This window comes from Pyricularia oryzae, chromosome 7 (assembly GCF_000002495.2).
Source record: "Pyricularia oryzae 70-15 chromosome 7, whole genome shotgun sequence".
NCBI classification, from domain to species: Eukaryota; Fungi; Ascomycota; class Sordariomycetes; order Magnaporthales; family Pyriculariaceae; genus Pyricularia; species Pyricularia oryzae.
The window spans coordinates 506,871-532,294 of NC_017854.1; the positions used below are offsets into that span (position 1 = coordinate 506,871).

Genomic DNA, 25,424 nt, shown 5'->3' on the forward strand with positions numbered 1-25,424 from the left:
AAAATCGACCAACCAGAGCAGCAACATGTGTCCGTTGGAGTGCGCCAATCTCAAGCCAGATGAAAACCGCGACGCCCCTTTCCTTCAATACGGGAACATCAGCTGGGGAAAAGCAAATACCGGTCTTTACCGAACAGGGTTTGTCATTCATTGTTTTCTTCTTTTTTTCTTTTTTAACCGACACTTCCGCATGCGCGGCCCCCGTCGTATATAACATATAGAATGCCAACACTGGCGATAAGAAATAATCACAAGACGATATTATCGAGAATGAGTCTGTGTATACACATCTCCTAATCCAAAGACAAAAGCCCTTACAAAAAAAAAAAGCACAAAAGACAGCCTGACCCGCAAACTTCTTTCGAGCGCAACACATTACGAAGCATCTTCGTAAATCGGCTCGCAGCCCTCCCACGCCTTCTTTCCCTCGACGGCCACCCGCTCCCTGGCTTCCCAGTACCCGCCGTTGAACCGCCAGTACTCCTCGCCTGTGATCTCGCACCGCGCCTTCTCGAACCACTTGGGCACGAATTCTTCGCCATTTTCCTCACGCTTCCGCCTGCGCGCCCGCTGCGCCTCCTCGAGCCTGTTCTTCTCCTCACCGGCTTCGTCGTACCGTCCATCCTCCATGGCTCGCTGATCCGGACGGAGTCGCGAGTCCGTCGGCGCCAGCCAGGGCTCCAACTTGTCGTCGATGTGGTTGAAAGTCAAGACAAACGGCGTCAGGTTGAACGGTATGTCTTTGGGCCGCGGGTTTGCCTGCCACACCAGAAACGCCTTGTTCGTGTCCGTCATGCTACCACGGTATACCCCGACCGTGTCGGCGTTCTTAGGCTCCTCAACTGTCGCCTCGTACCCCGGTGTCAGTCGCGCGTACAGGCGTGAGTTCCATCGTCCGCCCAGGCTGACCCGCACCCGCCCGTCCGCATCCACAATCTTGCCGCTGATCAGATACGCTGACGACGCCTTCCACCCGCGTGCTTTGAATTCGAGGTGACAAACCTCGCCCGTCGTCCAGTTCTTGATCTCCATAGGCCCGTAGTTGTCCACTACGGGATTGCCGGTCATGATGCCAACCACACTGGTGGTGACCTTCTTCCACGTGTACAAGTCTTCTTTGCCGCCCGACTTGGGTCGTAATCTCAGGAACCAAGTTCCGAGTGGGTTGACATCAAATGATCGTCCGTAGAACTTGGACTTGACCGCAGATTCACCCCAGTAGGTCCAATTCGGGCTCTCGGCCCATGCAGCACCCACAGGCGGATGGTGGCTGACCTGCTCGATGAAGAAACGGTAATTCTTGTCAGGCCGGACGTACTCGAACGTCTCGCCCAAAAGCGGGTTGAACGGTTTGGCCACTCGGTCGATTGTCGAAGCGTACTCGGAAGCTGCAAAAGCTGCCACATACACCAACCGCTCGATAGAGTCGGATCGCTCAGCGGCAAGGTCGAGTAAGTCCGCATACTCCATATCTTCACCGCAGCGATATAATAGTGATGTGGGTTCGTTGAAGGTGACAGGCAGAGTCATCTTGGTCATGTCCTTGCCAATCATTGATTTGAGAATTCCCTGGAGAAATCATGTCAGTCCAACTGATCGTTATTTGAGAGCCCCAACAAGGGGCAGGGTGAATGGCTTACCCAGAGTGAGATCTTTGGCCTGTTGTCAGCCTCAATCTTGAGCTTCGTCCTTATGCCGTTTTCGTAACCCTTGAATGAGCTGCTGATATCGACACCGGAGGAGACAACTATTTTGTTATTCTCCTCAGTAGGCGACGTCTCAGAGGGTGGCATAGCGGGATCAAACTCGACTTCACCGGCATCAATGGCGTCAAAAAACTCATCCTCGTCCTCAGTTTCCGAGTCTGACAAGTCGGCCACCTGCGCAAGCGCCGTCTGCCGTCGCTGAATGCTAAGAACGGGCGACTTTGCGCGAGTAAAAGCTGCATCAGCTGCAGGCTTAGGGGTATCATTTGCATTAACCTCGACAGCCTCGGACTGAATTAGCGCCGGCGACGAGTCGATGCCCAACCCTGCGGCGGCCTTCTCCTCGAGCCCGCCGGAAGCAATAACCTCCTTAAGGATTCTCTTTGCAGCCTTTTTCTTCTCCTCCGCCTCTCCTACCCTCGCCTTGAGCTCCTCCTGCTCCTGCGCAACCTGTGCCATGCTATCCTCCCACATTCGCCGCATGTCCGCCTCGCGGTCCAGCCTGTGCTGCCAGTATGCGTCCCTGTCCCGCGAGATACGTAGAAGATCACCGACCAGCCCCGTCAGTGAACGGACAGCCGCATCGTATGCCTGCAATGCCTGCGTCACCTGTGGGTCTGATAGAGAAAGGCTTGACTGCTTGCTAGACTCGGCAATCATGGCCGCGTTGACCGAAGCAAGAGTCTCCAGCTGTAGGCGGGCTGATTGCGCCGTGATGTTAAACGCATCCTTGGTCACCGGCGGCTGTCCACCAGCCCCGCTCGAGTTGTTGTCTTCGTCGTCGTCATCGTCAAGAGTGTCATACATGGTTGGCGCTGTACCAGTACCTTTCCCGCCTTCGTTCTCAAATCCCCCGTCGTTCACAGGAGCGTCTCCAGCCTCGCTACCAGCAGTGCTAGCACCCATCTCGCTAGGCCGGTGCGAAGCGGTTGACTGCATCCTGTTTATCTGGAGGCTTGTCCTCGATTTCGACTCCGCCACACTAGCAGCCTCAGAAACATCCCCGGCGATCGAGCCACCGTGGTTGTGCCCCGCCTTGGCCTGAGCCAGTAGCTCAGCGTCGCGAGCCCGCTGGCGGTCCTCTTCCTTCTGTTGGTCTTTGGAAAATTGGATCGAGTTGTTCAGGGCCCAGAACCAGCGCTTGGCCTCAACCTCATGGTTCGCTTTTAGGGTGTACTTAACAGACGACTTTCCAATAATCTCGAACTTGGTCTTTTCGTCCGGACTCATGTGCAGTCTAGCGATCCGCATGTTTATCGCGCCACGGCATGCAGAGCCGGTATCGTCCTGGTGCTTGTAATAGCTAAGCACCCCGTCCTCGAGTACGAACCAGCGTAACTGATAGCCCTTGCGGTAATTTGTCCACTTCTTCAGGTATCCCTTCATCTCTCGAGCCTCGCGACCTGCCAACGGGTCCCCAGGGGATGCCGACGCCACGCCTTGGGACGCGGCCTGGCCGAGAACCGTCTTCTCCTGGATGCCCCGCTGGGCTGCAACTGCGGCTGGTGACTTCTTGAGCATGGCCCTGGTGACGTCGTCCTTGGTCACATCCTGGGGCAGCTTGCCCTTGCGGTCTCTGCGGAAGGGGTCAGCCCCGTGCAGGAGTAGCACCTGGATGAGCTTGTTGTTCTTGCGCCTGGCGGCCTCATGGAGCAGCGTTCCGCCCGATTGGGAGGTGATCGGATCGGAGACGAATTCGGTGCCGTTGATGTCGAGGACCAACTTGACCCGGGGCTCCTCGAGTAGCTCCTCCAACTTCTTATAGTCGCTGGCCGCGATGAGCTGCTGCACCTCCTTGACCTTTTCATCCACAAAGATGGACCGTGACAGCTGCAGCTGCTGGAAAATATCAGGGTTGCGGGCGAGGTCGATCGGGAGACGTCCCTGGAAGTTCGCAATGGAATCGTTGATGCCCTCTCGCTCGAGCAGCATCCGCACAATCTGCGTGCGGCCCTGCTGGGCTGCGATGTGAAGCGGGGTGTTTCCATCCTTGTCGCGCGAGTTGATGTCAATGTAGCCGGCGCCGTCAGAGAGGACGTATTCGACGACTGTGAGCTCCGCGCACTGAATGGCAAGATGCAGAACCGTCGTGTCGTCGAGTATTAACCCACTCCCACCCGTCAAGGACACGGTGCTACCGCGCCGGCCACCATCTGCCGACTCCCTGATGGCTTTGGAGATTGATGCTGAGTCGCCGTTGCGCAAGGCCTCGACCACGCGAAACTTTCGTACGGATTGTTCTAGGGATGCAGCCTTGTCGACCAGTGTCATGTTGGACTTGGATGCAGATGCTGGGCCCTGTTGGTAGGATGGAATACTTGTCGAGGATACTCTAGTATGTCCCCTAGAGGAGGGAGGAGCGATGGATTGTTGCAACGACATTGTTGTAGATGTCTGCGAGAGGCTTGAGGTCAGAGGTGGCGCGAGGCTAGTCGAATTTCGTGACTGATGGGTTTGGCCCAGGGAGGAGCCGTCGTCGGAGATGCCGTCGTCCTCGTCGCCGCTTTTCCGTTCTTTTCGACGAAGTATCGAAAGGCGGGCGGACGACTTGGATTTTGATCGTTTGTGTGAGCTGCAACACAGTATAAACAAGTAATCAGTATACCGAGCTAGTGTGTTAAACCTTTGACGGTTGTCGGATCATCTCATCTCGACGTTGCGGTACAGCAAAAACAGCCAAGTCTGTGCTGTGCTAGGCTGTATAGCTAAGGTACATACCTATCGCCGGCTTCCGACATTGTCGAGGGTTAGTTTCTGTTCGGTCACCGAGCCGAAGGTTCTGCAGATTTCTTCCACACTTCCAATGGCTGCCGCCTGCATGCAGTCAAGCTATTGCTTGCGCTACCTTTTTCCGTGCCCTGGAATGGTTGTTGTGTCTTGTACGCGATCTAGCTGGTTCAAGCAAGACTGAGTGCAGCTTTCCTTCCCCAATACGTAGCACTAGCAAGTAACTGCTCCAAGCTAAAGCTGGTCGGAAAAGCCCCTCACTGTGCCTGAAAGGCTGAAAGGTTGCGCCCGGCCAAACTTTAAGATGTGGGGCGGGGTAACGGACGAGTGGCTCGTACGTAGTACAGGTTGACGACAATGTCTGAGGAAGATGAGATGAAGTGTCGCAGATTCGGATTGACAGACACGGATGACATGAATGATCGGGAATTTAGTTCAATAGTGATTTGCTGTTGTTCGGGAGAGGGTCTGTCTTTTCTGTTTTTGACCTCGAGGCATGAGTTGGTGTCGTAGCGGGATGGAAATCGGGGGGAAGCTACAAAGTTATTGCACTCTTTGTCTGCAACAAATGACGTTTGCACCACACCACCTCTTTAATGCCGACCTACCGACCCTTGGTTCTGAAATCCGCAAAGTTGGTGAGAAATAAAGTAAGGTAGGCAACCTCAATTTTCCCTGTGCCTCGCGCAAGGTGTCCACTACCTGTCTAGATTACGCGGTCGGTGCTCAGTGCAGGTTTATCGGGGATGGATCCTGTGAGGCAGTGTTTTGGCAAAGGCTCACCAGTATGAATGTAATCTTGCGTCTCTCCACGACTGCCTTGGGCTACACTTTTGCCCCCACGGGAAATCGGCTCGCATCAATCACAAATTGGATCCAGTACACTGCGTGAACCCCGAAGAGATTTTCTTGGTTTTGGGGCGAGGCAAGCGAGGGAAGAGCATAGCCCATATAAACTGCTATTCTTAGTCAACCTTTGGTCCCGAAAACGAGCCGTAGCCTTTGATACGTCGCAGGTAAACTTTCCATTGGTAATCGCGGCTGTCAACCATCCTTGCGTAAACAATCAACCATCAAAACCGCCCCATCTTCGTATTGAGGACTCTGCACATGAAAATCGCCAGCGCAACAGTTCGACAGCCTGCATCCAGCAATTCCCTGCAGCATCGGCCCCTTGACAACTGCTACTGCTCTTCTGCGAACTTGACAATCTCATCAATCGAGATGACTTTGAAGGGCCCCATATCCCAACCCAAGCCTTTCTCCTTCTCTGCCGGCGTCCGCATCGCCGTGCAGACCATGTAATCCGGCCCCAGCGCCCGCAGGCAGACGTTAGCATCGTCGACCAATTTCCCCTGAAACCAAATTTCATGATCCCTCACGATAGCTTCGTCGTCACCCTCTAGACTCCCGGCCATGCTTCCGGCACCGCTAGGAATGGGCGGCGGATTAAAGTCCCTAAATTCCAGCTCGCACAGCCAACTGGCCAGCAGGGCCTCCCCCGTCATCTTGACGTAGGCCTCGCGCAGGCACCACAGCGTGTAGAAGGATCGCAAGTTGTAGTCCACCAGCTCTCCAGACGTCCCGTTGAGCAGCCGGGCCGCCTGGCCCGGCACCACAAACTTCAAGTAGTTCGCCTCGGCCGGTGCAAAGACGTCGGCGTGCATGTCCACGAACCGCGCCCAGCCGTCGCCGCTCTGCGCGATCATGGAATGGTCCCGGGTCCGCCTCTCGCTGGTGCATACGACGTCGATGCCAACGTCGATGGCTCCAGCGTCGCCGCTGTCATCACCGGCAACGGCGACCAGGGCGACAATGCCGGCCTGGTGCGTGACGTTAAAGGCGACAGGCTGCCTCCCGGTGTTCGGGTCGACGTAGACGGGCTTTGTGCGCGCGTTCCGCGTGATCGTCGTCTCCTTCCATGGGACATGGCCTTTTGACGAAACAACGTAGTGCTTCAGCAGGTGAGATGCCAACGACATCTTGGCGTCACGAGCAAAGACATATTTCAACACCGCGGTGCGCTCGTCATCCGGCAGCACGGAAAGAGCGCGAGACTTTTTATAGGCAGAAAAGGTTCAAGTTAATAAAAAAAAATCTCGGCATCTCCGTTTCGGTCCATCTCTTCCCGTACATGGGCGAGCCAGGTGAAAGAACAATGGAGAGCGGTGGGGATCTGGTTCATTGCGTGGGTGGAGGCATGCAGGGTAGGAAATACACATACCGAGCTGGGAAATGTCTCTAGCTGCTTCGTTTCAGCTACTTCCGGCCATAGTTTCCGGGTGTCGACGAGCCATTGAATGATCTCGGGGCTAGACTCTGAGCTCATATTTGTGGTTCTGGGCCCTTTTGGAATCTGCCGAGTTAGGCGGAGAGTTGCACTTAGTATCCTGAGGATGAAGGTGATTTGTCCAGAGACTTGCAGGGACTCCCCTCAGATCATCGCAACATCGTTCGATTTACACTGTCGCTGAAACAAAGCTGCAAGCCGGACGAAGTGGGGCAGACCGACTTAACGTAACGTCAATCTTTGTATAAATTAAACTTGAGCCCACTTCTCTTTCTTTTCTTGAACTCTTTGGTCTCCAACCGTCCACGCCTCCTCTGGGCGGTTCATCCTCAAGCCTTGAGCATGAAGCTAGAAGATTCTTCATCTGCGCCCTAGTACGCCTGGCCAAGCTCGTCACAATGGCAAGAATTTCTGCGTCTGCTCTTGGAATACATCTCAGGCCGCCCTGTGCGCGATCCGTGCATATTCATCTACACACTACTGCCTGACTATCTCTGTTCCGTCTCTGCCGGTTCCGAATGCAGAGGTGAAGAGTCTTTTGGAACTGATGCCAGTTAATGAGCCAGCCAATCTACGAACAACAAACTTGGCTGCATCGTCCACCAGCAAACAACAAGGCTCACTAGCTCGAGCTCTTCCAAAACGCCCACATGACTCTTCGCATTCTGGAGCCTACAAAAAGCAAGCGATGTCGAGCGCCAAAAGAGATTCTGCGACACTACAAAACTTGCTCCGCTGGAGGACCGCTCAGCGAGCCCGCGGCCCCGACCCTGTCTCTCCCGTTTGATGAGAATGGCTGCGCGCAACAGCCCGCTTCTCTCCGGGGTTTGTAGACCAGTGTTGTCGGAGATGCCGCGCCGGCCTCGCTTTGACGCTCGTGTCTGGAAGCGTCGTCAGCAACCCGTCTCAAAAACTCGGCAGCGATCCCCCGGACCCAGTCTTCCTGTGGTCCGTGGCGCGCGTCGCCCCGAGGATGGGGGCCCGCCCGTTCCCCCCTTTACTGGTTTTGGTGGGACGGCCCGGTCGTTTTATCCGTAACACATGTCAACTGGTCCCCCTGGACCGTCTCCATCATCTTTTTGTTGGAGACGTCCCGCGACCACACACACACCCCGCTTAAGATTTCAAAAAGACCAAAAGACTCGTCGCCGGAAAAAAGACCCCACGACGCTGGAGACCCTGGAAGTGTTTTGATGCCGTCACCGATTCCCTCACCTTGAGAACGCCGAGCGGATCCGCCTTGTGGGACGCCACTGCCATCCGAAGCCTCCCCTTTTGCGCGGGTGAGGCTTCATTTTCGGATGGTGCGGGCTTGGTGTTCTTGGTGGTTTGAGGTTGAGTCGTTGTTTGACGCGTCCGCTGGAAGGTTGTTTTCTGTGTGCTGTGGTCTACCGAATCTTGGTGTTTTCTTCGCACCTTTAAAACCTTTCCCATGTCAGCCCATCTTTATGCCGAGTGTTGGGCAGCCCTTTGAAGCACTTGGGATTGAACTCTACGAGTTCTTGAAACTGTGTGGAGGGTCCCTTGTTTGTTGAGTCTGAACCTTTACGTGGTGCGAGGGATTATTAGATTTCTTGAGCAGATATCTAAGGACTAATGCAGACTCTATTAATGAAACGCTTTATTACTATGACGATATTCATACATTACTGCCTACTGATGAAATGATTAAAATGCACATTCAATTAAACGCGCAGTCATAGACGCCGGGGATCCTAGACGCAATTGATGAAATGACTTGACAAAAATCGCAAATAAAGTCATCACAATTTCGTGCAAACCTGCAAGATCTGAACTGTTCCAGAAAAAGACATTATTCCATCTATAGACATGTACGCAGTCAAGTACAATATAAATAGAATAAGCACTCCAATAATAACCTTGTCTGCCGGATGGTAGCACTGTATTGTCTGGGCTGTACCCCGCCCCCACCAAGGAAGGCTGCGCGGGCAAGGCACTCTGAAGCAACCAACCTGACCCCTGACGCCATGCGAAGCGGACGGACGTCCACTTGCCCCGTACTAACAATGGAAACCAACCGAGCTTACTACCACCAACATTTCCCTCGGAGCTGAACGCGCAAGCTGCCCGAAAAACCTGCTACGATATTCACTCGAACGAAAAACAAAAAGACGACCAGAAGCAAGTGACCAATCAGTCGCTCACAGCTCAAAGTGACGTCAACGTGTAGCTCTCGACCCACCGTCCATTCCGAACCCCTCCTCGACCGAGCGAATACAGCCCAGCCCGACTTCCGACCTGTTTAGCATCAGCTCTGTCTTTTGAAGGCAGATACTCGGCAACCCGAAGGAAACCGAACCAGGGGGGCGAAGGAAGCAACCGAAACCATGGCAGGAGACGGCGAAGAGCACGAGGTACATAGACTACATCCTTGGGCCTTGTTCCTGGGCACAAGACAGACTCGCCTGCGCGAAAGGGGTTGTCTTGCCGTTCTCCTGTTTTAGCTAACGCGCAGCTTTGTTTTTCTCTCGACACGATTTAGGGCGCGTCGGTCCAGGAACGCCTGATTCACGCGTGCAGGACAAACGACGTGGGCATGTTGGAGCAGATCGTCGAGGAGATAGGGGACGAAGAAAAGGTGGCCAAGGTGCTGAACGAGACCAAGACGGTCATGGGGAACCATCTTTTGCACGAAGCGGCCTTGAAGGGGAATTGTTAGTTTTCCTCCCTCCAAACCCCCCCTGCTCTTCTACCAAAAAGAAATCTACGCAACAGCAAAGCTGAAAAGCTAATCGGGAATCAAACATGCACACACAGACGACGCAATCGACTTCCTCTTCTCCCAAGACGGCCTCGAGTGCGACCCCATCAACCGCGCCGAGGGCGACACGCCGGTGCACAGCGCGATCCGGTGGACGAGCCAGCAGACGGACGCCGAGGACCGGCAGCTGGGCGCGGCGCTGGTCGAGATGATGCTCAGCGACGGCGCCAGCACCCGCATCCGCAACAAGCAGCGCAGGACGCCGCTGCAGCTCGTCGAGGTCGTCGACAAGGGCAACGAGGCCCTCAAGGACATCATCAGGCGGCAGGAGTACGAGGAGCTGAACCGTGGGGACTTTGTCGACGCCGACAGCGTGGCTGCTCCGGCATCGCGGCAGCAGGCTAGGGAGGAGAGCAGTGATGACGATGCCGAGTTTAGTGGCAGCGATGATGAAGAGAGGGCAGAGTGGGAGAGGAGGAGAAAGGCCAAGGGAAAGAAGGTTTAGATGGGCCGATCGTTTGACCCTTTTTGTGTTTTTACTTGTCTGTAACCTGTCATTTGGGCTTGGCTTGCATGTGATAGTGCCGCAGGAAACTATCTAAACTGGGGATTCCATATTCGACAAGGCTTAGGAATGGACAGAAGATCTGTCTGGTTTGTCTGTGAGCTTGTAGGGCGTGTCATTCGAGTGCTGTAGAAATCTGCATGACCTAACTGTCGGCGCATCAGTTATTTTCCAAATGTTACACAAAGTAAAATGTAATGGTCCAATTTAGGCATCTAGGGTATCTGCATCGTAAAACAAAGGGGGGTATAAGGAGCGCGTGAAACGTAGGACATAAAAATCTGCCCCTGAAGCAAGAGATTTCCAAGCCAAAAGCAAAAGAAATAAAGAGATGATGGCCAGCAATCATCCACCACCCCGACCTTCATCAAAACGTCAAATCATTCCAACCCACGGTATCCAAAGCCACCCATACTACCACATGATATTCAAAAGTCCAAGCCCCAAAGAAAAGACCAGCACATTCCTCAGAGACACAGGCGCGCTAGGTGATGCGGCACCACTTGGACGACTCTTGATATACTCGGCGCTACGGAGTTCCTCCAAATGCTTCTGGCTGATCTTGCCAGTCTCGCCCAGCTGCCTCAGCTGGTCGCCAAAGGTGCGGAGGATGTTGGTCGACCTCCCCTGGGGGCAAAACACCACCTCCCAGCCGCCGCCCGATGGTATGATGAAGGTCGAGGTCTGGTCGTCAAAGGCGTAGCTGTAGGCGTCCGGGCATACAGCCTTGGCGCTACCGCTGTACAGGCCCGGCTTGCAGACGTTTGGGTCGGCGTGGTCGCCCGAGCAGCAGTCCTCCTTTGAGCCCGTCTTGCTGCACGCGCTCAGGCACGGGTCAAAGACCGGGCGCTCGATGTGGTCGTCCGGGTAAGGATAGACGCCGCTGCCGGGCTTCTCGGGCGGGAAGCGCTGCAGGTCCCAGGGGCACCAGCGGGCGACACTGTTATTGTCCTGGTCTGGCTCGTACGGCATCGGGTACGACGAGTTGGTGTAGTGGTCAGTGCCCGACCGGGCGCGCGGCTCGAGCCAGCCGGAGGTCGCGATGCAGCTCGGGTTGACGAGGTTCGGTGGTATGTACGTCATGTTGGGCGCGGGAAGGTAGACGATGGCCATCGGCAGGTTGTAGCCGTCCACCAGGCTGATGTCGTAAAAGGTTTGCTTGCCCGACGAGCCGCCCCAGAGGGTAAACTCTGCCAGGGTGGCGGGGACGCCGCCTGTGAATTCGCAGTTGAGTCGCCCGAAGCAGTCGCCCGTCGTGCATGCCGTGCCAGGCCCAGCGATGCTGCCCCCAGGCCCTGGCCCGCTGCCGTCAGAGTTGAAGGTGCAGTTTGTGCGGCCCCAGATGCGGCCTTGCCAGTCCCAACTGACGTTAAACTCGCGAGACTTGCCCGCCTGCAGCTCGAAGCCGCCGGTGCCGGGCCCGCGGCCGTGCTGAGTGCCGACGCCGGGCCATATCGTTTCTCCGCACTGGTTGGAGACGACTATAGGGACGGTGAAGTTATCATTGAAGGACATCTTGTGATGCTATAGATGGTGGCTCGAAAGCCTGTATCACAACGATACGTATGGTGCAGGTGGGGATATAACAAAGTAACCTGAGCGAGTCGGTTGATAAGGCATAACAGATAAAAGATGGTCTAGGCTGAGCAAGGTGAGATCGAGGACCTCACGCGGAAAATGCATCCGCGAGAGAGGGAATATGTTTTTGTTTTCTTTCAGGAAGATCAGCTAAAGAGGCTAAGGGTATTTCTTCCATTCCAAGAATAGACAAGCAATGAAAAAAAAAATGAAAAAAAGAAAAAAAGAAAAAAAAAAAAAACAGGATCCCGACACATCGTCACGGCCATCGGTGGTCTCATTGGACCCCAGGCCATTTGCAGGCCCAGACGCCTTGAAAATGGATGAAGCTATTGGGGCGCATCTTCTGCATCTGGCCTGCCTTTCGTCGCTACCCCTGGAATGATGGCGAGGAAGCTGGAGGCGTAATGACGCAGGTCCCTGCTGCCACGAGGGGACGCCAGGGCAGGGTGGTAGCTGCCAAGCGATTGGTTGCGACTGTGCCAACGACGAAAGCGAAGACGGTGGTCGTCCGGGGTGGTGACCAGCAAGGGGGGTTGTGCACTAACAAATTCCTCGCGAGCGCAAGTGAATTTGCGTTAGTGCTGTCGGGGTAGTCTCCATCGCTGACATCACTGGGACCCACCTCTAGATCGGTTAATTCAGGATATTGCTTGGACTTGATGAACCACCGCCTTTTTGCAACCACAACGGCGAGACCAAGCCTCACAGATTGGACCTGACCAGCATGTTCAATCGGCGCATTAAAGAGAATCAGACGGGGTATACGATATCACCTGAGTATCTAGAAGTAGGTGATTACCGGATTCGGTCGCTCTCAAACGGGTGCAGGACAATTTGGTAACGGAAAAAAGAAAAACATTTGCCGCACTTTTCCAGCCAGTATCGTCACTATCGTGTGGTTGAATGTGGATACATTCTGCATAGTGCATCCTGTCATGGCAGACCGGCTTATAACGACATACCACCATACTCACCTAGAAAGATGTTGAGCTAGCCTTTAATAACTGCTTGGACAGCAGATAACTTGCTCACGATATGGGAGGTCTTAACCCCCGAAAATAAGAATGCTAAAACGCCAACAATGCCAGACTCCTAGCAATTTGCACCGGCCCGTCCAAGCCTAATCCCCCTCACTTGGTATCTGCTGCGGTTTTTATTGAGTGCAACATTGAATCCCCCTCTAGAGCTTAGAAGAGTCTGCAATATATCAGTTGCGGCTTTCGTCTGAACCTCTAAAACCGTGCCGCAAAGTGGTCCAATACGAGAGCCGCCATCTACCATTGGGGTTTAGCGAGTGCGAGGGTCTGGACAGAAGAGGCGTCGGCATCAGGGACCAAACTGTCAGGCATGAATCACACGACGAGTCTTTGAGGCTGCTCTTAATTATCTTAATTATCCGGAGAGCAGAGAGATAAAAAGGCGTATAGTCTAGGACCATGATATCGTGCTGCAAAAAGTTAGGGCAATGGGCTGAAACTTTGCTCTGGGTGGCTGTGGGATAGGGAACGCTGATGAGATGAGGAATTTTGATGAGACTCGTAGCAGTTTTCTTTGGCTTCAAGACGAAGAGCTTGTAACTAGTCTTCTTTTCCAATCTATTTGCGAAGTACCGAATGTTTACCACACTTATAGTTCACCTGCACAGGCTGATGCCGCTGAGCACTGAAGATGCAGCTCGGCTAGAGACTTTTGCCATCTGCTCGCCATGTTCAGCTCAAGCAACCGGCTTACATGATTCATGAAAAGACGTGCATAGCCTGCCAGGGATGCAGCGACTCGTCGGACAATAATAAGGTGACGGCCCGGTGATAGTCTTCATGGATAGCCTCGTAGGGCTATGGCATGACCCCCCAAATTACGACCGAAGCTTCCGGGAGCGGTCCAGAAAGCCCTGTCGGCCGAATACGAACACTGGGGTACCGGTACGAAGGCATCTCGCAGTTGTCTTTAAAACGCTGCCGACGGTATCAAGACAGAATGTAGTGCCGTCAGGGACGCTGGAGGGGCTTTTCCCCAATTGAAACATGGTAGTTCACCTACAGTGAATGGGCCCTGTCAGCCGGTTTGCACAGGGCTTTGAAAGTCGAGTCATTAGACACCTATAAGAGAAATTGTCTCGATGTTAGCTGTAGATAGGAGAGAGGGAAAGTATCACAGGCCGGGCCTCATCCCCACAACGGGCATCGATGCCTTCCATTGTTATTTGGCGCAAGGTGTGTTTGACATGTTTGCCATGCTTTTCGTTTATAACCAAGGTACCTAGGAATAGAATATTCTCCCTATAGGTATTGCTACTCAGGAGCGACTGATGCAACTGCCGATTTGGCTTTATTAAAAGAACTTGAGATGCCTACCACCTATCCTAGTACTCGACCATGCATCGCTGGCGAACAATTAGGTGAGTTCTCGTAGTTAGGGGGTGACCCCCTATGTGTCGCCTGTTGACAATTCCAGATTTTTTTCTCTCTCGCCTCTTATAGTCCACTAATACTCTAGCCATCTCAACTCTGTCCCGTACTGCCCAGGGAGGACCCAATCCTACTCTTGACCTTGACCATAGTAATAGTCGGACCAGGTGAACGGGCCTAAAAGTCCAAATGGACGCATCTGCTCATCCATATTCGATGCGAGGCTTGCAGGACTCTTCGGACGCTGGCGTGGTATTCGATGACCTGATTTTTCCCTGGAGAATGTTCTAAATAGAAGCGGTAGACTTGATTTGGAAGAATCATTGACTAAGGTAATATATCTACCTACCTACCTAATTGAGGCTCATTGACCATCCTTGTTTTTTTCTTCATGTTTTTTTCTCTTTTTTTTCTTCGCAATCGAATCATGTGGCTGCGTCACTGGCCCCCAAAATAAGAACACGGGAAATTGCGCAAAGCAAGGTCCTTCCTCCACTGTAAGCAAGCTGGAAGTCACTGATTTCCAGCATCAACCCACGCCGCGCGCTTATCGCGTGCGAGTATTCCACTTGGCGCCTCTTTTTGCAAAGCTGTGGCTCGAATCCAACCAAACAGACCCAAAGGATATCGACCTTGGGCAATTGGGATCTGCGGAGCGGTATTTGGTAGCGAGTCGTGCCACCAAAGAAGCCCCCTTGAGAGGGCAGAGGACATTGCCGAGGAATGAAATCTCCAAAGTAATGCGGCAATGCAAACAGGGAGTCGGGTACTTGGTAGGTTATGCGGAAGCTTCTATTGTGTAAACAACACAATAATACTTCCACAAACATACCTAAGCGAGTACAACATACTATGCCGTTATTATAACTACCTATATGGTAAAATATATACGGATTTTCAAAGTATTTAAATACAGCTCAAGTGTATTGAAAAGGTCACGAAATTTTTCTTTTTGCTCACCACTTTTACATGTGAGGAAACCTGCACAGACTTCAAATTACGACATTATTCATCTTCCAACCTTCCTCTATTCTCTTGTCCTTTTTTGCATCGTACTTTTTTCAATTCCATCTCAAGGTAGTAGATGCCCCACCCACACGCATTGTCTATTGTCTTACAAACTATGTGACTAACATACCAGTAGAACAACCGTCATTATGCATTCCAAATCCGCCCTTGTTACCATCCTTCTTGTTGCGATGCAAGCCATTGGTATCGCGGCCACCGAAGTCACCATCCTGAAAAAGGGCGAAAGAATCGCTTGGGTTACTGTTGAACCGGGCTCTTCCAAAAGTGTAAACATACGCGGCAAATATTTTACTGTCAGTGTTTCAGACAGTGGTGAAAAGAGTATATCTGGCTCCAAGTACAGTGTGGAGTAAAATATTCGGTTTCACGGTAGAGTTGGGAACTTTTCGTCTTGTTATATAGATTTTGGTACCATCCCCTGCGTTAGATTCCTCATGTTTAACGCCATCCATGAAGAAATTAGAGGATTTTCTTTTTTTTCCAAATACATGAGCGGATCAGGATAAATTATCGATATTGGATGAGCAAACAAAACGGCCTTGACTCGGCCTCCTGATGCAGATTGCATTCGGCTCCAACAACCCTCTCTTATCCAGAAACCATTTTCTCCAAAACCCGTACAGCCTCTATAATATCTATACCCATGCAGCAGAGGCCAAAGCAACCAGCGCCCAGCCCATCCATGACCATGACGTGACGACCGGGGACGCTCCCACGCTCAAGCGCTGACAGGGCGCCGAGGTCGTCTGCCGCGCGTCTGCAGCACAAAGCTTCTGGTCCAGAATCGTCTTGACGCTGCCCGCCAGCTGCTTGGCGAGCGGCCTGTATATACACTTCTCGGGCGGGATGTCCTCCATGACCGGACATGGCCTCCCCCCGTCGGCGGAGCTTTCCCGCACTTTTAGAATGCGAACGGCGGCCGAGCTCCTCTCGCTCGGCTCAGGGCACGAGGCGATGGACGTCTCGACGTCGGGCAGCATCGCGCCCGGCGCGGTGGAGAAGCTCAGGTTCTGCATCCTAAAGGGCGCGGGGTCGTTTGTCCAGGACCTGGCCTCGGTTGTGTTGGTGTCGTCGTCGTCGTCGTCGTCACCACCAAAGCACCTGTTCCAGATCCGCAGCCGCCAGACGATGTTGTAGCGGTCCGTGGCGCCCTCGATCATGTTTATCGCCGGCATGTGGAAGTAGTGCCTCTCCGGCGTCGGCACCGAGTACAGGCCAATGTCCTGCCAGCTCACGTGCTGGGTCTGGTTCCTGCGCGACCCCACGCTGAAGACGTCGACTTGGAGGTCGACGTCCAGCGGCCACGCGGCGTCGAGGTTTCGTATGGCAAAGATGATGGGGAACCACGGCGCCGGCGCATATGTTTCGTTGCGGGGGAACAGGAGGTCGACCTGGACGTCGGTGGGGAGTCTGCGCTCGGCCGATGTGGCCGGCGCTAGAAATATAAAAGCTGTTGGTATTGACCACCACATGGTTTTGGTTTGTTGACTATTATTATAAATAAATGTTTTTTTTTCTTGTAGGACATTGGAGTAAAATGACGGAATAACGCTATCTAGTCTCCACGAAGCTGGAGGTGGCAGCCAGGCAGGTATTGTTAAGTACTTTTAAAGCCGCAGCCAGTAACCTCAAAAGCCAAGATTTATTTTGGATGTTATTCATGGTACAGACAGCGACCAACAAACTCAAGTAGTCACCCCCAAAAAAGAACCATCGTCACTCATGACAGACTCGGATTGTCAGAGTACCCAAACGTCTGGGTTTTCCCCCCTGCAGGCCAAGCGATTTGGCGCCCTGAACAACCCTCCCGGAAGCTCACTCCAGGACAGCCAAGGTGGAGCTCAGGCCTTCTTTGGGGGCCATCAAAAGGATGCACTTGTACAAAGTAAGACAAGGTATGGAATACACATTTGGAAATCCAATCAATCCAGCCCCGGGCCAGCCTGAGCAAAAAGGCCTGGTAATTTTAGATCCTGGTTCGATCGCGATTCTTAAGGCTGAGCAAATCAAGGTCGGTTCCAGGATGCAATGCCCGTTTTGTACCTGTGGAACCATTCGTTTGCTCTTTCAACCTCTTCCGAGCCTTTTAGCCGCCATGCTTGGCAAATCATCGCTCCTGCCGCTTGCCGCTTGCTTGCTTGCTTTACGAGTCTAGTGGAACACCCCTGTAGCATTTTCAGGGCCAGAATTTACAAAAAAAGAGAAAAAAAGAGAGAAAAAAAAAAAAAACTCTGTCCTATTAGCTTTTCACTCGCTAACCACCAAGTCTACTTCAATACCCCCGGATCGATGCACGAGGGGTTCACCAAATATCTGCCTGGCCGTGACACTATCCAGCCAAGGGTACCTGCCTCATCTGCTTGCGGTTGTCCTTTTTTCCTTTCTTTTTCTTCGCCTCTTTTTCTTGACATCTTTTTCTTCATCTCTACACAACTTATTTATTACACGACATTTCATGCCAACCAGTTTCATGACCAAAACCCACAAACATTTACAAAAACGCCCCCTTGCTCTCCAGGATCTTGTTCAGCTCCTTGAGCCGCACCGGTTTGGTGAGCAACAAATCAATGCCGCTCGCAAACGCCTCCTCCTGCGCGCCCGCCGACGCCAGGCCCGTGAGCGCGAATATGTTGCACCGCGGCAGCCCCCGTTCCATTTCGAGGGAGCGCATACGGCGGGTCGACTCGAAGCCATCCATGACGGGCATCGATATGTCGGTCAAGACGAACTTGAAAGCGTCGGCACCCTGACCGATGCTCTCCCTGAAAGCCTCAAAGGCTTCCAGTCCGTTTGTGGCACAGGCGAACCGGCGGCCGAGCTTTTTGGCATACGACACCAAAATCTTCAGATTGATCGGGTTGTCGTCGACCAGTAGAAACCTCGGCCCATTGGCGTCGGACTTTTCAGCCGTCTTGGTTGGAGCATCTGCGGGCCCAAGAGCTGACACAGAGCCTTCTTTTGGTCGTTGAGGGATAACGCTGCTTTGGGTTTCGCTTTCCTTGACAGAAGAGTCGACTTTCACCGCTGTTGCTGTTTGTACAACGGTTTCTATGCGTTGTCGAAAGGTTTGCGCAGTCCCATCCTCAATTTCAGAGCCTCTGGGTGTCAAACCAGAAGTGACTTTTGGAGTGACCGGCGACGACGGAGTTGCAATCGAGGTCGCAGAGGTTTGCGATTTTACCCGCCGCCTCAAACTTAGCAACAGGGCCTTGGCAAGTTTTCTAGGACCGATACTTGAAACAGATGGGCAGTTTAGCAGAAGCCTCAATGCTTGGACCAAGGGGTCACTTACGGCTGTGAGACGAACTCAAATATGGAGTTGCCATTGTTGAACCTGGCCGAGGTTGCCATTTGGCGCGCAACTAGCGGGCTTTGACAGACCACCACCACAGGTGTCGAGACGCTGCCGTGGCTTTGGTCGGCCAACAAATTTTCCAAGCAAGCTTCCGTGGTTATGATCAGATCTGCGGGCAGCGGTGCACAAGTCGAGCCTTCGAAAATGCGCATTCGCAACCACTGCGTGCAAAAGTTTGCGAGCAAAGCACCTTCGCCACGGGTGCCCTGCAACCAGTCAGAATCGCCACCTCCTCCGTGGCCGTTTTGCTCGGTCGGCAGCCCAATCAGCGCAACTTGGAGACCCTCCAGCTGGCCAGTGAGTGCTTTGAATTCTTCAAATCCCGCCGAGGAGAGGTTGCCTGTTGGCGACGACGAGGCCGCTCCTCGCAACGGAAGAACGACCGTCACCTTTGTTCCCTGGCCCAGCTTGCTCACGACCTGGATTGACCCGCCCATGGTGGCAACGATCTTATTCACCAAGCTCAAGCCGAGACCCAGCCCCGACGAAAGGCTGTCTTCTTGGCAAAATGGCGAGAACAGGTTGTGACGAAGAAACTCTTGGCCGATCCCCCTCCCGGTGTCGGTGACGATGATTTTCACAGGAGTCAAGTTTTGAGCTTTCCCTTCGTCTTGGAGCATCTGGACCACGGTGACGTCGACCGTGCCTTTGCTGGTGAACTTTAACGAGTTGCCCAGAAGATTCATGATGATGCGGCGTATTGCACCCGACTGAGCATGAAAAGTCCAAGACACAGCTGGGTTGATGTCGAACATTACGGCAACGTCTCCGACATGCCTCTCCGACTTGAGAGTGGCGTCTTGAATCGATTCTATGCCATCCGGTTTCCGAATCATGTTCTGGTCTTCGACGCCTTCTGTCGACAGCCGTTGGTGGCTGAATCCAGCGCAGACGCTCTCGATTACCTCTTCGGTGAGTACATCGAGTTCGAAATCCGAGGCAATGGTCATCATGCCTGCCTCAATCCCGAGCTTTTCACAGTCCCCTGCACCCCTAGAGTTGAAACCCCTGACTCCGCTTGGAACCCTGGCGTCTCGTGTGGCTTGCCGACGTGATGATGCATTGCCGAGGAAATTATTGATTTTGCTCAAGTCCAGCAGGTGATTGATGGTTTCCAGCAGCGTCCTGCTGCAGGTTTCAATCAAGGCTAGCTTCTCGCCCTGAAACGCGTCCAAGGGAGTGTCGCTGAGCAGCTCTGCGCCGAGGATGATGCCGTGCAGGGGAGACCGCAGCTCGTGGGACAGCGAGCTCAAAAAGTCGATTTTCGACGTCTCCATAAGCTGAGCTTTCAAGCGGTCGACCTCGGACATGATGACGATGCCAAAAGTCCGGAGGTAGCTCAGCTCATGCTCGACTGCAAACGTCCGACCTGGAGTCGTCGAGCAAATAAAACCTCCGGCGTACCAGCGGTGCTTCTGCGTGTCCCAGAGGGGCACAATAGCCACGCTTCGCGCCTCGGGAAATATGGCAGCAATATTTTTCGCTTCGTTGAGGCGAGATATCCGTTTCTTATGTCGCTTACGGCACGGCTCTGGCCTGTGCCCAAGTCCATTTTCCGTTGCGGTCCAGGCTTCGCTCGACTCGACCGCTGCCAGGCCCGAGATGGTCTCACCGCTTGAGTTGTCACCAGATAGGATCTTGTACTTGGTGTCAAAGTTGAAGATTTTGCCCTGCGGGTAGCGCCGCAAAAGCCTGACGAGGAATCTTTCCGACACCGACGAGCAAGCCTGGGAAGGCGAGCCGCCATCGATGCTTGAGAATCCGAGAACCCGACAAGTGTGCTGCTCGCTTCTTTGGCTGCGGATGCCTATTCCATTTCGTTGATGATAATCCCTCTCGTCATTAGATGAAGAAGATGACACGTTGTCTTGCACAGGTCTGGCGGCGTATGCTTTTGGCTCGGCCAAACCGCCAAAAGATCTGATGCTGGCTTCCAAGAACAACACACTGTCCACATCAATAACCTCGCGAATGAGATCCGTAGCTTTCGAGAAGATACGCCGAGTTCCAGGCTCCTGTAGATGGCTTTGCGTTTGTGCAAAACCGGAAATGGACCGACCGATATTGGAAGATGAATTCGGATTAGATATCGGGCTCGGGCCTGGCCGCCGCAGGGGCGGTGCTTGGGATGGTGATTGGCAATTTTTCGAAGCTTCTGTCAACTCAAGGTCCAGATCCCGCTTAGCGTGCTGCTGCTGCTGCTGCTGCTGCACCTTGCCCACGACGCCTTTCTGAGCCGAGTGATCATCAAAAGCCCCCGGACCCTCGGCAGTGCCCCTTTCGGGAATGGTGCTTTCGCCCTCGACAAAGCTGCCAACCCCACGAATCATGCGGTCCGCGCGGCGGTTGTTTTCCCTCTGGCGCTTAAAGTCCAGGTAGTCCACGATGACCTGGGAAAGATCCCGCAGGAACTGTATCGAGACGTCGTCCAGGTCCTCGCGGGGCCGCGTGTCAAAGACGCAAAAGACGCCAATCTCGATGCCCTTGGGGGTTCGCAACGGGACGCCCGTGTAGAAGCGGTTCTCGGGCGCAAGGTGGCAGAAGGCGCGCTGCGAGGACCTGGGATCTGCTGCGAGGTCTGGTATTATGGTCACGGGAATGTCGGCGTCGTCCGTAGAACCATTGCAGGCGAGAGACCCTGGAACGCCGAGGGCAAGCTCGCAGATCCCAGCAACGCGCGGAATGGCTGTGCCGCAGAGCACGAGATGCTCCCCCGCTTCATGATTCTTGATCTTGGCATAGGGCGCCAACGGAAGCGAGGGCGTGGCCTCGGCAACAATGTACTGGTAGTTGCGATCAAAGAGAGAAATCAGAGCACGGGAGGTCTTGAGACGCAAGACGGCGAGCTCAGCAAACGTCGTCAGCGCCGGATCTGCGGAACCGCGCAGTTCCGCCGGCGGGATGAGGTTATCCAGATCATTGTAAACAGCCTGAGCAATCAGGGAAGGGTCGTATCTGCAGCAAACAGTGAGCACACATGTCCATCATGAAACCGGACAAGACGCTGACCTAAATGTTTCCCGTTCACGGCGGCCTTCGGACACTGGCCGGAACCTCTGAGACATGGGCACGACTGCGGTGAAAGCAGCAGCCTACGAGTATCCTGTCACACAGGCGGCCAGGATGGGAGCCCGGATGCGACAATCCTTGACGCCCAAACGTGTCGGTGAGATTTTGGCCTAGCCGGAGAGGCTGTCGCACGGGTCAGCGAGTGGATGGCGAAGCGTATCTCATACAATGACCAAAATTGCAAATACGATGTACGTGGCTGAGAGGAGGTTTCGTTATTCTGGTCTTTTGCGGTGAGATGGATACAACTGCCCTGCGGATGGGGCTAGCCCAAAAAAAGAAACACTTGCTTTTTCCCAAGAGGCAGGCGGTTTGGGCTAAAACCCAGCGGAACTAGGTAGTTTTGAACAATAAGGACCTAGATTAAGCCTCACTGCCGCGAACGGGGGAATCGGCACAAATGCCCAGATTAGTCGATTCAGATTTAGAATGGAATACTGGAACGCACTGCTCAAGCCGTCATAGAATAGTACTTTGCCAACCTAGGGCAGGTGCAAATCACCTGGCAATCTCGATTGGAACTAATGCGGTGTCTTTTAAAAGTGCGGAACGCCTTGCCCAAACAGGTTGCCACTTGCTTTGCATGCAAAGAAAAGCAAAGCCCTGCTGGCGAGCGGAAAACCGGAAAAAAGAAGTAAAGAAATAAATGTCAAAAGTTATTAGCATACCTAGGTAGTTAATCCATATTAGGTCCAACTACCTCGGTGCCCTTAACTTGCATCGCTTTTGCTGTGCGAGACCATATTTTGCTGAGGTTTCTTGCTTACAACCGCCTTTGACAACCCGGTTGGTCTCATTGGCCTCAGGGCTTTCCCCATTAGGATTTGGCGCTTCTACCGTACCAAATACGACCGGTCCGCTATACCTTCTCATGCATACACTTCTCACATTTTGATGCTGTGTCATACGACATTCAGCAATACTGGGAGATGGGAGCAATGATACGGCCGTTTCCATCTCTCGAATTGTCAATTCATGGTCAACCTCTCCGCCCCTCGTTGTCTCTGGAGCCAACTTTGTTCCTTTTGCACTGCTTCCAAGTCTAACACCACCATGAGACAGAGCTATGCGTCGACATTTCGCACTACAATCGAGTCAAGTTGCTCTTCTGTTGGACGCTGAATAGCGTCATGGTCCCCTGCCATGATATACCTACCTATAGGAAAGAAATCACAATATTGACATGAGCAATAGCTCAGCTCTGGGTGTCCCCCTTTCAGCCAGAGTCTAATAAGCCGGTCCGGCTGGGCGGCATGTAAAAGAAACAAAAAGAAAAAAAGGGGGCATGGGCACACATCTACGAGTATACGACCTCTCGTGATGACAAAAGGCCAAAAGACCACGGCTTTTCGCCAACGAAGAACCCCCTTGTGCGGGGTTACCTGCCTCGCCATGGGCCTGCCCGACAAAATGAAAGGATTACTGCTCTCAAGCAACGTCTACCTTTTTTTACTTTGATGATGACGAGTTGTACGCAAGGTATCCATCTTGGCCCCAACCTCCTTTCAATACCATATTATGACTCGACAAGGGCATCGTCACTGGGGTCTTCGATCGGAGCGGTGCTGGCGCCCAACCATTCGGCTTCACTCTTTATGCGCTGCAAAGGTTCATCGGCCACATGGGCCCTGACGGACGGGTCTATCTTGACAACGCTGACCTGTTGACGAATAAGTTCGGGAGCACACTCTCCCGCCATCCGGGGCCTTTATATGCCTCTCAAGCAAGAGTATACAAGTGGCAAGAAGGGCAGGACATCTCATCCGTTTCGGCACTTTCTACGGCAGTAGGCACATGGGAGTTGCAGGAATCGCCAGTATCAGTATGGACAAGAGACGGCTCTATCTTGAGGCAATGCTTCAAGGGTGGCCAACGTGCATCCGGTAACAGGCATAAATAAACGCATGCATGATCGACCGGGAGCATTCTTCTCGTTCTCGAATGTCCTGCTGTTATTGATTTTGGCCGCCCGCCTTGACTGTCGAATCACGAATATGGAGATATCCGTTGCCGTAATAGCGAAGGCATTTTGACGATGTAGTTGAAACAAAGTAAGATCTGGTTTAGGAAAGAATCTGTACAAGATACAACAGAGCAGTACAATAGATAAGTATCATTGCAAAAGTAAAAAACAACATGGCAAAAGTACAAAAATATACAACACCGTCGGTCCTTGTTAAATCGGTACGAGGAGAAAAACCTCGATTTTGGGATCTGCGGCGTCCAGAACCGGAAGTTCAAGGCGCCCAAAAACGGACGCCTTTGTTCCCCTTTATTCCCACCCAACCTGCGTTCGTCGTTTCCTTGAGATTTTAACTATACCCGTATAACCTCTGCAAGATTGAAAATCAATACCACGCAGCTGTGCTCCAATTTGTTAGAGGGGCTAGCCCCTGGGAGCTGAGGCTGGTGGCGCACCGGCTGAGCCATATGCACGTGATAACATCGAATATTAAAGAAGCTCCTATCCGTTATAAAACTTCAGTTTTGTTAATTTTGCACCCAAAGTACGTTGCCAGGGCAATACCATCACATTAGCAAGTATAAACACTGTAGATAGGGTTATCATATTATTATTGTAATCTGCATTAAGTATTACTTTGCTAATAATTTAGTTTAGTATGGAATCCCCATCGCATGTAACCCGCGATTTTGGGGTTAACCGAGGTTTTAAAGACCCCTAAAGGGAGTCCACATCGTACAATCCCCAAGTAACGTTGCGTACCCCCTGTTCGGCACCCCCCCTGTTCGGCACCCAAAAATAACAACACTTTTATTTTTATCCTCCAACTTCTATTATAAATATCTCGATGAATCTGTCACTTTTGGATTTACTTTTTTCTGATTTTAATTCTCCATTTTCCAATGAAGCAATATACTGAAAAACAGCTTATATCTGCAATTAACGACGTCAATAATGGCAATCCAATTGCAAAAACCTCCCGAAAATGGGGAATACCTAGGTCTACACTTCAAAGTCGACTTAAAGGTTCTCAACCTTATAAAAAAGCACAAAGCCCTTTTCAAAGGCTTTCCACGGAACAGGAAAAGCATTTGGCTGATTGGGTACTTACCCAAACAGCTTTAGGGCTTCCGCCAACGCATCAAGAATTACGCTTTTTTGCCGAACGAATTCTTCAAGCCGCCGGAGAGACAAAAGGCCTTGGAAAACGTTGGATAACTCGTTTTTTGGCTCGTTATCCAATCCTTAAAACCCAAAGGCCCCGTCGAATAGATAACGCCCGGGTTAATGGCGCTACTACGGAGGTAATTAAATCTTGGTGGCTTTATATTACGAACCCGGTTATTAACGCTATTAAACCGGAAAACCGTTGGAATATGGACGAAACCGGTATAATGGAAGGCAAAGGATCTAATGGCCTAGTATTAGGGCTTAACGGGATCCGGCCGTTGCAACGAAAAGAGCCCGGAACGCGTGGTTGGACGACTATAATCGAATGTATATCGGCTACGGGCGTTGCCCTCCCTCCCCTCGTTATATTTAAGGGAAAAAACGTACAACAACAATGGTTTCCCACGGATTTAAGCCCTTTCGATAATTGGCAATTTCATGCAACCGAAAACGGGTGGACAAATAACCAAACGGCTATCGAATGGTTAAAAAAGGTGTTTATTCCGTATACCCAACCTTTAACCCCTGAAAAGCGGTTATTAGTTTTGGATGGCCATGGATCACATATAACAGACGAATTTATGCTTCTTTGTGTCACGGGCAGGCAGGGCGGACAGGTAGGTGCGGGCGATCAGGTAACAGGACAGAGTATATTGGCTATCTAGTCTTCCAGGTACAGGGTAGCAGGTGGTTGTTGACGAAGACGTAGCTCGAGGAGCTACATATCGGAGACTGCAGAGATTTCGCGTAGATATACGCGCGCGAGGCGCTCGGCCCTCGCGCCTTCACGTGACAGGGGTTATGACTAAGCGACAGCCCAGTGGCTGTCCTTCAGGTCT

The 25,424-nt window shown here is 52.6% G+C and overlaps 7 protein-coding genes across 7 annotated transcripts; 2 read left to right on the forward strand and 5 right to left on the reverse strand.

Annotated features, from left to right (window-relative positions):
- Window positions 1-105: 105 nt before the first annotated feature.
- MGG_17877 (uncharacterized protein) lies at window positions 106-5,440 on the reverse strand. Its single transcript, XM_003720586.1, has 3 exons — window positions 4,425-5,440; window positions 1,641-4,278; window positions 106-1,569 (listed from the first exon to the last, which is right to left on the reverse strand). Exons 1-3 carry the CDS (start codon window positions 4,442-4,444, stop codon window positions 376-378), a joined length of 3,852 nt encoding a protein of 1,283 aa, XP_003720634.1. The 5' UTR covers window positions 4,445-5,440; the 3' UTR covers window positions 106-375.
- MGG_17878 (uncharacterized protein) lies at window positions 5,365-6,889 on the reverse strand. The gene is made up of 2 exons (XM_003720587.1): window positions 6,658-6,889; window positions 5,365-6,490 (listed from the first exon to the last, which is right to left on the reverse strand). Exons 1-2 carry the CDS (start codon window positions 6,760-6,762, stop codon window positions 5,618-5,620), a joined length of 978 nt encoding a protein of 325 aa, XP_003720635.1. The 5' UTR covers window positions 6,763-6,889; the 3' UTR covers window positions 5,365-5,617.
- A 626-nt stretch (window positions 6,890-7,515) lies between these two features.
- On the forward strand, window positions 7,516-8,056 carry MGG_17879 (uncharacterized protein; the record flags this gene model as incomplete). Its single annotated transcript, XM_003720588.1, has 2 exons — window positions 7,516-7,671; window positions 7,910-8,056. 2 exons carry the CDS (start codon window positions 7,516-7,518, stop codon window positions 8,054-8,056), a joined length of 303 nt encoding a protein of 100 aa, XP_003720636.1.
- Window positions 8,057-8,770: 714 nt separating this feature from the next.
- Window positions 8,771-10,224, forward strand: MGG_03045 (ankyrin repeat protein). The gene is made up of 3 exons (XM_003720589.1): window positions 8,771-9,098; window positions 9,227-9,398; window positions 9,502-10,224. Exons 1-3 carry the CDS (start codon window positions 9,072-9,074, stop codon window positions 9,948-9,950), a joined length of 648 nt encoding a protein of 215 aa, XP_003720637.1. The 5' UTR covers window positions 8,771-9,071; the 3' UTR covers window positions 9,951-10,224.
- MGG_03044 (uncharacterized protein) lies at window positions 10,210-11,831 on the reverse strand. Its single transcript, XM_003720590.1, has one exon. It carries the CDS (start codon window positions 11,523-11,525, stop codon window positions 10,425-10,427), a length of 1,101 nt encoding a protein of 366 aa, XP_003720638.1. The 5' UTR covers window positions 11,526-11,831; the 3' UTR covers window positions 10,210-10,424.
- Window positions 11,832-15,491: 3,660 nt separating this feature from the next.
- On the reverse strand, window positions 15,492-16,592 carry MGG_03043 (uncharacterized protein). The gene has a single exon (XM_003720591.1). The coding sequence runs from the start codon at window positions 16,498-16,500 to the stop codon at window positions 15,664-15,666; it is 837 nt and encodes a 278-aa protein (XP_003720639.1). The 5' UTR covers window positions 16,501-16,592; the 3' UTR covers window positions 15,492-15,663.
- Window positions 16,593-17,519: 927 nt separating this feature from the next.
- Window positions 17,520-21,448, reverse strand: MGG_12530 (histidine kinase G7; the record flags this gene model as incomplete). The annotated part of the gene is made up of 3 exons (XM_003720592.1): window positions 17,520-18,261; window positions 18,321-21,338; window positions 21,393-21,448. 3 exons carry the CDS (start codon window positions 21,446-21,448, stop codon window positions 17,520-17,522), a joined length of 3,816 nt encoding a protein of 1,271 aa, XP_003720640.1.
- Window positions 21,449-25,424: the final 3,976 nt, after the last annotated feature.

Excerpts from the sequence above, each read along its gene's own strand:
- MGG_17877 (XM_003720586.1), bottom strand. The coding sequence starts at position 4,444 with ATGTCGGAAGCCGGCGATAG. Across the intron at positions 4,279-4,424 it reads ATGTCGGAAGCCGGCGATAG|CTCACACAAACGATCAAAAT; the intron begins GTATGTACCTTA and ends ACTGTGTTGCAG. Across the intron at positions 1,570-1,640 it reads GGCCAAAGATCTCACTCTGG|GGAATTCTCAAATCAATGAT; the intron begins GTAAGCCATTCA and ends TGATTTCTCCAG.
- MGG_17878 (XM_003720587.1), bottom strand. The coding sequence starts at position 6,762 with ATGAGCTCAGAGTCTAGCCCCGAGATCATTCAATGGCTCGTCGACACC. Across the intron at positions 6,491-6,657 it reads TAGAGACATTTCCCAGCTCG|TCTCGCGCTCTTTCCGTGCT; the intron begins GTATGTGTATTT and ends GCCTATAAAAAG.
- MGG_03045 (XM_003720589.1), top strand. The coding sequence starts at position 9,072 with ATGGCAGGAGACGGCGAAGAGCACGAG. Across the intron at positions 9,099-9,226 it reads GAGACGGCGAAGAGCACGAG|GGCGCGTCGGTCCAGGAACG; the intron begins GTACATAGACTA and ends GACACGATTTAG. Across the intron at positions 9,399-9,501 it reads AGCGGCCTTGAAGGGGAATT|ACGACGCAATCGACTTCCTC; the intron begins GTTAGTTTTCCT and ends ATGCACACACAG.
- MGG_03044 (XM_003720590.1), bottom strand. The coding sequence starts at position 11,525 with ATGTCCTTCAATGATAACTTCACCGTCCCTATAGTCGTCTCCAACCAG.
- MGG_03043 (XM_003720591.1), bottom strand. The coding sequence starts at position 16,500 with ATGTGGTGGTCAATACCAACAGCTTTTATATTTCTAGCGCCGGCCACA.